The sequence below is a fragment of the Carlito syrichta genome, unplaced genomic scaffold (genome assembly GCF_000164805.1).
Source record: "Carlito syrichta isolate Samal-C Ts95f unplaced genomic scaffold, Tarsius_syrichta-2.0.1 Scaffold314643, whole genome shotgun sequence".
Taxonomy (NCBI): Eukaryota; Metazoa; Chordata; class Mammalia; order Primates; family Tarsiidae; genus Carlito; species Carlito syrichta.
In genome coordinates this window covers 225,883-238,536 of record NW_007258739.1, presented here as the reverse complement: position 1 = coordinate 238,536, position 12,654 = coordinate 225,883, and the positions used below count along the sequence as shown (strand labels likewise).

The 12,654-nt window shown below is 32.8% G+C and overlaps 1 protein-coding gene and 1 long non-coding RNA gene across 5 annotated transcripts in view; one reads left to right on the top strand and one right to left on the bottom strand.

Moving 5' to 3' along the window:
- Nucleotides 1–12,654, bottom strand: part of SCN9A (sodium voltage-gated channel alpha subunit 9) — a 108,890-nt gene that overhangs the window by 40,564 nt on the left and 55,672 nt on the right. For all 4 annotated transcript variants that reach the window (XM_008071704.2, XM_021719413.1, XM_021719414.1 and 1 more), the window contains exon 17: nucleotides 2,492–2,612. In XM_008071704.2, the coding sequence (XP_008069895.1) occupies nucleotides 2,492–2,612 (121 nt within the window). The remainder of the gene's footprint in view (nucleotides 1–2,491; nucleotides 2,613–12,654) is intronic.
- LOC103274236 overlaps nucleotides 1–12,654 on the top strand; it is a 120,329-nt gene that overhangs the window by 84,533 nt on the left and 23,142 nt on the right. The window lies entirely within an intron of this gene.

The following is a 12,654-nucleotide window of genomic DNA, read 5'->3' as shown; positions in this document are numbered from 1 at the left end:
ACTCTTCCTTCATATATTTGCATGGTCCAACTCAATTTTCTTTAGGTGACTGAACAAATGCCACCTGCATAGAAAGGCATCCTTTGACCCCTATATTTATATGATAGTAGGTTCTCCATCCAAACTCTTGCTATTCCCCTTTTCTTCTTTCCCATAGCACTTTACACTTATCTGACCTACTGCATATTTACATATTTCTATGGTCTAGGGGACATTGTTTTGTTCACAGCTCTATCTCCCTCCAGTGTCCAAAATTGGACCTGGCACACAGGTGTTTAATAATTATTTGTTCCATGGATGAAAGAATGATTAGGTGAATAAACAGTTGAAAGATTGAGCAAATTGGTTGCTCTGTTGAATTTGTTAGGCTGAGTCTCTTAGCCTGGCAGGTCCAGAAAATGTATAAGTCTCCACTGGAATACATCAAAGTGATGTGACTCAGAGATACGTGTTCCAACAATAAGTTTTCAATGGTTCAGGCCAAGGTTCACTTGAAAATGTGTTTCCATAGTAAGTCTTCAACACTGGCCTCAATTTCGAAGTTATAGATTATCTCAAAGTAATCACAAAAGTGTTTTCACTGATGTTTTATAGGATTGAAAAAAATTTTTGTAAAGTTCTATCTTACTATGACAGTACCTACAGTCTGAAATAGTATATTATTTATACTTTCTGTAAAGGGTTTAAGTGTTACGAAAGTTCTATTCAGGTTTGAAGTCTTAATTTGTTTGATAAGCTCAACTTCTTCCTAGTTATCCTAGAATTTTAAGTCATGGTCATTCATAAAGTGAATAGAGAAAGTCTTAGTAACATCACTACAAATTTAAGTCTACATTCTGCTAATCAGTTTATTGAGAAGCAGGTCATACATGTTGATGGAATCCTTAAAAGTCTATACTTTTAAAGCAAAACTTTTTAAAGGAAAATCTATTTTCTCTGCTTATGGTTCTAATACAGCAAGCACAAAATTATATAGAGTGGGTATCATACCCCTTTACTTCTTACATAAAATAATATTTGGTATATATTTAAAGAAAATTCATGTACTCATTGTAGTTTTCAGATATCCTGATTTGCCACTCATTTTACTTAATGCATGACTGTTATAAGAGACTGAAAAAATCTTGTACAATGAAAGAAAGTTAATAATTTCTACAAAAAATACTGATGTTAAGAGTAAACTCTTGACTAGATTATGAGTCATTAATATCAAAGCTAGCTTAGCTTTTATATAGGATTGTTAACAAAACCCTTGAAAGATAAGGAAAGATGAAAAAAGAAGATAGGTACTATGCTAATTAATTTTATAAGCATTATCTTATTTGATCCTCTCAACATTCTTGTGATATGGATGTTGTTGTGATTGTTGTAATTCCCATTTTACAGGTGAGGTATCTGAATGCAAGATTTTAAAATGTGCTCAAGAGCTCATAGAGACTCAGTGGCGGACCAATTAGAACTCATCTTTATCAGGTTCTAAAGCTTGTACTTTGTACTAATGTACTTTGCTGCAACCTTACCTAGGTTTGTGGTTTTATATAAATGATATAATACTTATTCAGACAATATCACATACTTTCCTAGATCAAGATAAAAGTTACCATTGTGAATAAAATATTTGGCAAATTCCAGGAGAAGTATGACATTCAGTATGGCAGAAAGTAAAAAGGAGTAGCCAAATGTAAAGAACTTTACATGCCAAATTAAGGACTTCAGATTTTATCCTATACACCAGGGATTCTTAAATTTTAGAGTACCTAGAATCCTTTGGAGGGCTTTAGGTTCTGATGAACTTAGGACTTGGAAAAAAAGAGTTTAGGGCTATCTCAGTGTTTAGCTTGAGGGGTAAGGTAGATCATGGCATTAATAAATGAAATAAAGACTAAAGGAAGAGATTATATGCAAAAGACCACACTGAAGCTTGTTTTAAAGTTACAAACTTCGGGTATTTTAAGACAACGGTGAAGGTGACCAAGGAGGAGTTGTAGAGGTCAGAGGTAAAGAGAACTGTAAGACAATAGCCCAGAAATGGATATTCAAGCCAAGCCACAGGTTTGGATGAGAACACCTCAGAGCTTCAGAGTAAGAACAGATACTGAGAATCGAAAGAAATAGGGAAAAGAACTGGGAACTCTAAAACAGTTTACTGAGAGTGAGTAGCTTCAATTTTTGATAAAAATGACAACAGTACTATCTATTTCATTAACTTGTATTCTTGATTTCATGGAGCTAGAAATATGAATGAAGCCTCTAAAATAATAAGCAGTAGAGTGCTTTACAGTACAACAAACTATTATTGGAAATTAGTAGAGTATCATAAATGTGGAAAATGTAGCTTAGAGAACTCTAGTGTCTTGACTTTAGTCATTATAGAGCCACCGTGGAATCAGGGTAGAATTTTAGTAAACAACCCCTGGTAAGTGTGAGGTATTAAAATAAAACCCAAAACAGTAATAAATGGATGCTATGCAACGTCTTGTTTTTTTCTTACCATCTGTAAAACAGGCCTCTGGCTCATCAGAATTCACAGGTTCAGCCTCTGCCTCCTCTCCTTCTCCAGGTAAAGGGTTATCAACTGTGCTGCACTCTGAAGAACTGGATCGGTTTAATCTCTAAAAAGGAATTTACCACCCCACCAGATAGTTCATTCAGAGTTTATTCGCATACTGCATTTGAGCCTTATTTAATAGCCAGAGTCATGCAAAGTATTATGAAAAAAGATTAATAGTATGATGATCATAAAAAAAGTACAAACACACATTGAAGTCAAGTAACCTTACAATGCATCTATACTTGATCTTTCTATCTACATCATTCTGTGAAAAATAAACTTTATTATTTTCATAATGCTAGCAAGTAAACATTTGGACAAAATTAGCATCAGGCAATATTTTGATATTAACTATCACTTTTACAAAGTACTGACCACATCTTATTTTTAGCTTTTATATTACATATAAATTTATAATTGTATACGGACAATTATTATTTTAGGAAAACCTAGACCCTATCAGCAATATAAGTGCCAAATTGCCAACACCTGATAATTGAAGATTCAGATCTGACAGGTGGCAAAAAAAGTTTATTGATAGCTAAGGTTTAAAAAAAGTTTCGTTTTAAAATAAAATTCAAACGTTTTTTTTAATTTCTTTTTGGATTTAAGAATATGTATCAGGATGATATAGATAGAAGTTCTTTGATCAAGACAAAAAAATCAAATATTGTATTGGAATCAAAATGCCAACAACCATACCAACATCAATCACTTTAGACATAAAATTTAGCATATTGTAGAAAAGATCATACAGTATTATTTATCATGTCAAGAGAGTGGCTACCAAAGTAAGCACCACATGCAAACTCTGAAACAAAGATTTAATGAAATTAAACATGGTGGACTTACACATGGGAGTAATGAATTCATTGTCATTATGATCACATAGTTGATCATAACACAAACAAGTTTTTCCCACCCAGGACTATATGATTAAACATGATGTTTACATACACATACACATAAATTTTTAGAAAAAAATACATACAGCAATTGTAGCAAAACTCTGCCAAATTTTCCTAATATTGTTTTATAAAGGAATAGAGCAGTGTATCAATGAAAGTTATTTTTCCATTCTCATTTGCTAAATGATGTAAAAACATTGAAAACTACTAGTTGTTATAATACATGCTTCTCTTATTAAGTTTACAAATTTTTAAAAATAGTTCAAGCAAATGCAAATATTAAAAATGAGAAAATATTTATTTCAGTTAAGTTGATTTTTCAGTCTATTCATTTACATTACTATTATAGGTTCAATTTAAGATATTAATTTTTAGAGATCAAATTGGAAGCTAGAAGTATCTTGATGGGTACCACACTAAATTCCCAATTCTATTATTATCATATGGTATACAACATCAATAAAAGTGGCATTGATAAAGTATTGTACATAGAGAATGATAGAAAGCAAAGTATTTTTTATAACTGGAGTAAAGAATTAGGAACATCCTATTAAGTGAAATCTTCTAATCTATATTGGTATAGAGACATTATTCCCGTCAGTTCTAGATGTTTGATAATATTGTTATGAACAGTATTCATATAAAATTTCACTTAAAAACAATTTATTTAAACTGACTGAATTTATCTAACTTACTTTAATGTAAGAAAGGAAAATAGAGTATAATTATAACTGAATAGTCTATAAGACTTAAGAAACTTAAGGAACAATGCTAAAGAAACTCATCACTATTAATATGTCTATTGTGCCAATTACCAAAAAATTTAAAATGCCCTATTTATAAGACTACAATTTTTGATGGTTTCGGTTCTTGATGAGGTCTTATGATTCTGCTGAGACCAAGCCTTTCAACCCTAAAAAATTATTGCCCGGATTTTTAAAAAATGTATTTTATTTTAAAGATGTGGGGTATAATTCAGGATTAGATATACAAGTGGTCATTGTACAGATAAAGTTTGGGCCCCTTTGGTATCCATTTTGCCGGGTTTAAATATAAATTGAGTAGTCTAGACCTTATTGGAAATTGGGCTGTATGGCCTGTATTTTAAGACAAAGAAATGGGAGGAGTTTCTGATAAAAAGAATACAAAGCACCTCATTGCTATTAGTCAGAATCTTAACAATAGGAAATAGTTATAATGGTTTTCTCTCAGCTGGAATTGTTTAAATAAAATGATTCTTATTTGCAGAATTCTGGCTTAGGCTTAATTAATGAAAACATTTTCAACATCAATATTTGGTTTTCTCACTGTTCAAAAGTTCATTAAGAAAGACTTATGCCAAGTTAGAATCTGAGCAAGTAGAAATTCATGTGACTTTATGTAGTATATTCTGCCATGGAAACCTTTGGGGTTTTTTTCATATGCAACTTTTATGGTAATTTTTGTCAATTAAAATCAGTTTGCTTTAGGTTTTATATCATAAATTAAAGTTATTCAATATTATTGCTCATGGAACATAAACTATCAAACTATTAAATAAGAATTGTAATTAATTTCTACCAAAAGCCAAATTATTATGACTAATAGATTTTTAGAAATTCAATGTTTTCTTCGGAATGCATTAGGTATTCAAACAATGACTATTTTAATAGTGTATATAAAATTAAATATTTATATGCTTGCCCTAGCAATATAGACAGTTTGGTTCTGGTCAATTCAGCCTTTGAAATCTATACTTGTAACAGTTTAAGTTTCCTGAGAAGAGTCCTAAAATAATGCCTTTAAATACAAAGGCTAATATATATATTAATGGGTTTTTCCTTGAAGAAAAATTCATTCAATTTTCATGGTAGGCATCACTAGATTTTAGTATTGAATCTTATTTTTTACTATACAAAGACAATCATGTCAATCATTTGTATAATTTTATATAATTGATTTTATAATAATTTTCATTTCTATGAAGTAGATCATCTGTTGTTTAGTTTCCTTGTAATTTTTAAAGTGAAAGAATGAATATATAGATAATATATATACATATACAGAACTGAATAACTTACTATAAAAATTTCCTTTTGATATTATAAGTAGGACAATCTATAATTTTCAGATGGATTTGATTTTAATAAAAAGTGAAATATACTTTTTCTATCATTTATTTTCTTGTCAACAAAGATAATTTTTTATTTTTGGAAACCTATATAAAAAATAAAAATATGTGTAAGCCTAGGATAGAGAAGGTGGACTCACTGGTATTAGGAATAAGTGTGCCGTAATTAGTATCCCTGCCTTTATACTGAAAAATATAACATCGACCATAAGTACCTTCTAAAATTTTGTCTTTCTTTTCTTTATATATGACTCAAAATTTTAAAATGTATAATAGCATTTATACTGCAAAATAAAAGTCCTCTCCACTATCATCTTGATTCTACTTCCTTGAGGTAACCACTATACAGTGTGTGCAGATGTATGTGTGTGTGTGTGTGTGTGTGTGTGTGTGTGTGTGTGTTTTGCATATCTTTCCATAGTCTTCAATGTTCCACAAAACACCATAGTTCAGAAACAATCCTTATCTTGATTGTAAACTTATGTAGCTATTTAAGAAACCCTTTTTAATGACTGAAAATATGACCAAATTAAAAGCTGTATTGTTCTTCATGATTCTTCTTTTAATTGCCTTGAAGCTTTGTTTCCTGCTATGCTGCATGTGAGTAGAAAATTTTAAATATGTGCCATATTAGAAAATGCCTTAATTTAGTCACTTAGAAATGTATTACTGACATTTCCCAAGATAGTTACTAATATTGTAAGGCTATTTCATGTTAGCATGAATGGCGATTAACACTAGTTGGTCATTTATTGTTCCAAGAGGTGTGAAGTAGGATTGTCCAGTGATATGATAATCTCCACTCAAAAGCAGAAAACTATCAAACTTATAGCAGAACTGAGGAAAACACAGGACTCAGCAAAAACCTTACTCAAAGAGGCAGGTTGATATTAAAACTTCCCAAAAGTGTTATATTTAAAGACTGCCATAACCTACTTCACACAACAAAACGATATATTCTTTAAGGAGAAAGTCTGAAATAGGTATTTCACCTGGCATCAAAACAAAGACACTCAAAGGACTGCATAAAGTTTGAAAAAAGCAAATCTAAAGGAAGAGATGAGTATAAAAAAGAAGAAAAATTTTAGGAGACATTAGTGATAAACTAAACTCCGTTATATGTCGATAAGCATGATGTCTAAACTCTGACCTTTTTTTTTTTCCTTGCCAAATTGCTAACTTTTAATGCAAGCTACTCTTCAAGCTGGCTCTGGCAGATAAAGAAAGAAAATCAAAGTATTTTATGATCCTGTAAAGCTGTCTTTTGGGGACTCCAGAAACTTTTTTTAACAATTTTATTTTAAAGATATGGGGTACAATTCAGGGTTAGGTATCCAAATGTTCATTATGCAGGTACCTTTGTTGATGAGGTGTGTTCCATCACCTTTTAAGACAATTATCTGCACTGTCTGAAGTCAGCCTTATCCAGACACTCTGCTCCCTTACCTTCCTCAAGCTGCCCATTTCCTTTAGTGCTTTCAAAATCCCTTAGATAAGTCTATGCCCCATCAACATGGCAGCAATCATGTGACTAGCACACCCATCTATCTGCTATCCCTCATCTGATATCAATACTTAAGCTTACCTGTCCCCTCTGTGATGACAGGGAGCAGACTACCACCCAATCACCTTAATGACCTGTCCCCAACAAAGAGAAGGTTTAAAAAACATTCAGCTTCAGGCTGGGCTCAGTGGCTTGACCTATAATCCCAGCACTTTGGGAGGCTGAGGTAAGTGGATTGCCTGAGCCCGCTGGTTCCAGACCAGCCCTGGCAACTTGGCGAGACCTCATCTCTACAATAAAATAAAATAAAAAATTAACCAGGCATGGAACTGTGTTCCTGTAGTTCTGGCTGCTTGGAAGGCTGAGACGGAAGGATCACTGGAGCCCAGCAGGTCGACGCTGGGGTGGGCCTGAGTGTGCCATTGCACTCCACCTGGGGTGACAGAGTGAGACTCCAACTTAAAAAAAAAAAAAGGCATTCAACTTCAAGCAGCAGTTGCCACAGTTTTGTCAAGCACTGGCCAGGCTAAGTGTTCTTAAGCTATGTCCACCATAGTTTTTTAGCTTTGTCCCCCTCCCCATCTTTGAGGAGGTGAATCTCCTCTCTCTCTCTCTCTCCACCCCCCCCCCCCCCCCTGATCTCTCTCTCTCTCTTTCTCTCTGTCTACTTGCCATTGCGCTGTTAAACTCTCACGTGTCCACATGGCTCTTTGAGTTATGGCACCATGTTTCCTAGCTTTGGCCCCTTTCCTCTGAAATAAGCTAAATCAGTTAATAAAATCAAATTGCTAGCAAAATAATGATATTAACCAGCTTACTCCATTTTGTTTAAAACTTTCATCTTAGTTACCTGCCTGACCTAAGAATCAATGCCTACATGTGATTCCAGTAATGTTCCCATGACCACACACCCCCCAGATTTGTCTCCTTTGGGCAGGTTATGCTGACCATTGCCTGCTGACTGTTACAGAACTCCTTCGCCATAAGTTCCATGTGATTGTATGCTTTGTTAACTGAAATCAAATGTTATTCTTTGACATTTTCATAATTTGTTCTTATATTCTGTTAGTAACCTAACCAAAGTAACTCCATTGTATAATGATTCTTCTTCCTTTAACTGCCTTAAACTATATCTTAATGGCAGAACTCCAGGGACTTTCTGGACACTGGCTATACCGAGGACATGAAATTAATCAACGCTCCCTAACAAATGAAGTTCTCATTTTGGTTGCCAAGTTGTTAGTTAATAGTTGCAATGGTCACTAAGTTGCTATGTAACCAAATACTGCAAATTTTACCTATAAAAGCTTGTCAAAAATTGCACCAATTTGTCAGGAGTTTTTGTTCCTATTCTTGACCTGCATGTTAATAAATTCATAGTTAATTAAACTCAACTTGCTAGCTTCCTCTCACTTACTTGGTCATAACACTCTCTCTTGGGGAGATGAATCTCCACTCTCTTTCACTCTCGATTTCCTTTCTAAATGAACTATATTTTCCAATCTAACTTCTGTACAATTCTTTGCATCTTTTGCACAGCACCAGATCACAGACCAGACACCCTCATATCAGACCTGACTTAAATTTTTTTGAGGTTCTGCTGGGATTGTGACCTAACAGAACTTTTTAAGAATATTTTCACAGATAGTTACTGTGTTGTGTAAGTCCCATAGTTTCCAAGTTTACTATTGTATTATGGGAGAGCTTGATTTCTAAATATTACTTTATGGTATAGAACCAAAATAAGCTTTCCTCAATCTTGCAATTGTTTTGGGCCTTTTTTTCTCTTGCAGAAATGGAAATATTATCTTCTTATAGCCTTTTTAAAATGGGAAATCAACTATGATATTACCATGTGTGCTTTCCATCCTGAGTGTAATGATATTTCTTGATATGATTTAGCTTTCTGGGCCCTTCAAGGTCCCTGCAATAATTTTTTTCTGATCCAAAAATTTCTTAAAATTATTTTTTAAAAGGTGATGTCTCCAATTAAAAAATATTTCACTGAAGCTAAGGAATTTCGGGGAAAAAAATAGAAATAATTAAAAAATATTCCAAATATTTTTGATCAATGGAAAAATCAATAGTATTTTCCTCTCAGTTGTATGAAAAAAATTAAATTAGTTAATTATTATTATTTTTTTAAGAGACAGTTTCTCATCCATGCTGGATGTACAATAGGACAACTATAGCTCGCTACAGCCTCCAACTTTTAGGCTCCCGTGATCCTCCTGCTGTTATATGAATTTTTATGCTACTTCCACTCATTTAGCAGACAATTGTCAGTTCATTTACTAATTGCAATAAAATCTTGGTTCACATTATAATTGTGGACAACTAAGACTACAATTCTTTTTCAAATAAAGGGTGGTAAAATGGCTTTTTTCTCACCTAGTTTTCTTTGTTTATTGCTACCAGGGGAACATTGTGCAGGCTCTTGGGGGAATGACTGCTCATTCAGAGGAAATGCACTTAACAGTTTTATCACAGGATCAACACCAACAGAATACATACTATTCTGTTGGAGAAATAATTAGGTCAGCTCCCAGCCATCACCAGGGACATTCAAAATAAAGCCAATGATTTCACTGGACAGTTCTTATTTTCCCAGAATCTTCTACCTAGGACTCCTTTTAGCTAATAATATGACAACTTATGTGGCTAAATGATAAGATCTTGAGTATAAAAACAAACATATAATAGCATCAACATTTGGCCACATAAGAAAGCTAGACTCGCTATAGATTTCTCAGCCAGATCCTACAGTATCATCTAGAAGCCCTTTCTATCAAAAAGGCAAGGAGCATTTACCAAAAAGGGCTTGGAGTTAAAGTTATTATCAGTATTCAAATGTTCTGTGCACTATCACAGAACTGCTATGCTGACTATTTGCAGGGAATAGATATTGAATAGCTGGAATGCAGTGAGACAAATCAGAAGTGACTTAAAAACCTTAGAGACAAACATTTAAACAGTTCTACTATTAAGACCATGATTGCAACAAGTAGACAAACATAAGCAAGCATAAAAACAAAATGTAAGGTAAGACTCAAACTTCTTAAGTATTATATAATTTTAAAACAAAACAGAATGACAAACAAAAACCAAGCCATCTTTATAACTGAATCATTGTTATCCCCAATACTACCCACAATGGGGAAAGGCAAGGAAAAAATTTTTCAATGAATGATATAATTATCAGTTTTTTAAACATGTAGATTTCTAATACTGAAAATGCAATGTATAATATACATTTCACATGGATAAAATGTTTCTCTCCTAACTTTTATGTAGGCAGTTTCTTCCACAGTGCCATATTTCAAGTCATTCTTCACAACTGAAATATTCAGTTTTTACTTTATCAGAGAATGAGTATTGGTTAACATGTACCTCATCTTTTCTAACAACAGTTTGGTTTACAAAAAATAACAGTAATTTGAGAATTCAAATCACATACATGCATATGTTTATACATATACGTATATATGCATATTTCTAAAAATAGTTTTCTCAAAAATCATATTTTCCCTATTTTTATGTAGATACTATTGTATATCCCAGGGTACAAAAAAAATTGTATACATATGTTAAGAGATTTATCTATGTATTACTTTTTGAAGTTGAATTGAGTTACAGTAGCAATGTGTAGTATGACATTTGCTCAAAAGATGACATTAATCAAATGAATGCTAGCATCACCATGCGACAGGCAGGATGGCCAAAGAAAATGGAGGCAGAACGGTTGTCACTGGAGGAGCACAAGACTATTTTGAAGTGGTATTTGAAATTTGAGAATGTTGTGGAAGTACAATGACAATGGAGGCATGAGTGTGCAGCAGAACCTCCAATCCACCTAACAATTGCAGGCATTCATGTTAAGTCTGAGACACATGGTACTATGTGTGATGGGCACAGGGGAAGATCCAGGAGGCCTTACAGAGCAACAAGTCCTGCTGTAGTTCGCTGTAATTAGAAAGGTCTTCACACTGATGGTAACTACTTTGAGCACCTCTTGTGACTGCAGAATTCAAACGTACTTGTATTCATCTTTTGTGATGGGTGTATATATATACAGTATTACAATTTTAATATAGTTTTTTCCTTTCTTAAAATGTGTATACTTCTTTTGGTACCCTCTATATATGCATGTTAAATTAGTCTTTTGTTGAAGGAAATTTACTGCATTCTGGAATAAAATGGTTTTCTATGACAATATTGCCTCTAAATCATCACCAAATTTGAAATAGAAAAATATGTATTTTATTTAGGGCAGCCATAAAATTAACTTGAAGTAATCTGGAACACTAAAACAACTTTTTTTTTTCCATTTGAAACTATTAACATTATTATCCCTAGAATGTTTCAATTTCAGGATAAAGTGACAGAGAAATTCAAAACATGAACTGGTATTTTTTTTTTAACAGGCATGACTGTTATTAACATGGATCCTTTCTCACTGCCCCCCAGGAACTATTAGACTTTAGTCATTCAAAAAGGTATACTAAAATCAAAACAAATAAAACTGAGTAGTAGTATGCTTTTCTTTTAGACTTTTTAGGAATTTCCAATTAGGCAATCCATATTAATTTGTCTCTAATTTCGGCAAAAACACTTTATATTTTATTGACAGATTTAGTGTTCATAATGTGCTCTATTTAAACCTCCTAAGCTTCTTGCTGGAGGTTTTGACTACTCTGCATATCTCCTCATGAGATAGCTTCTCATATATTTAGTGTTCACTTCATAATATGCTCTACTTAAACTTCCTAGTTTCTAGAAGCTGCTCTGATTATGTGTATAATCTGAAACTTATTCTCATCAGTGAGTAATATTGCTTCTGGAATAAAATGAATATTTTGGACATATCCTCATTCAAAGGCAAGGCCTATTAACTTTTAATTAATGCATTATATATAAGCAAATAAAATCAAATGCTAATTACTAAATTGATTTTAAAAAATAAACTCCTAGTAATCACGGAGCTAAAAACCCTTTCAAAATGTTCTCAAAGTTTAGACTAGAAGTTGGGTAATTTGCCTATGCCCCAGTCTTCCTAGATGTGTGCTGAGGAGAACATAAAGGTCTCAGTTTTCTTATCTGTAAATACAGAGCTAAAACTACAATTATCCTTTCCTGCTCTGAGATTTTATATTTATGCCTGAAATATTTCTTTCACAAAAAATTTTTAATAGAATCTTAATGTGATAAATTTAAATGTGACAATTTAATGTGATCTATCTCTATATATAAGTAAATCAAATTAGAAAGGGAAGGTTGACAGAAGTTTTCAAATTAAATGTTGCTTCAATGGCTTCTCTTACATTTGTATTTTACTTTTAACATTCATCCAATAAAAATCTATAGATCATGCACTTGAAATCACCTAAGGACAAGAAGGATATGTCAAGGAAGTCAAGAGAATCACAAAAAATAATGGCATTGCCCTGATGACATGTGTGATGTCAATTCATCTATGAAACAACTGTATGTTTCTACTTTCTTGCAATGAGTCAGGCAGAAAGATTTTGTAGCTGAACAGCATGCAAGACACTGAAAAAAATGTCATATGTATGATTTTTTT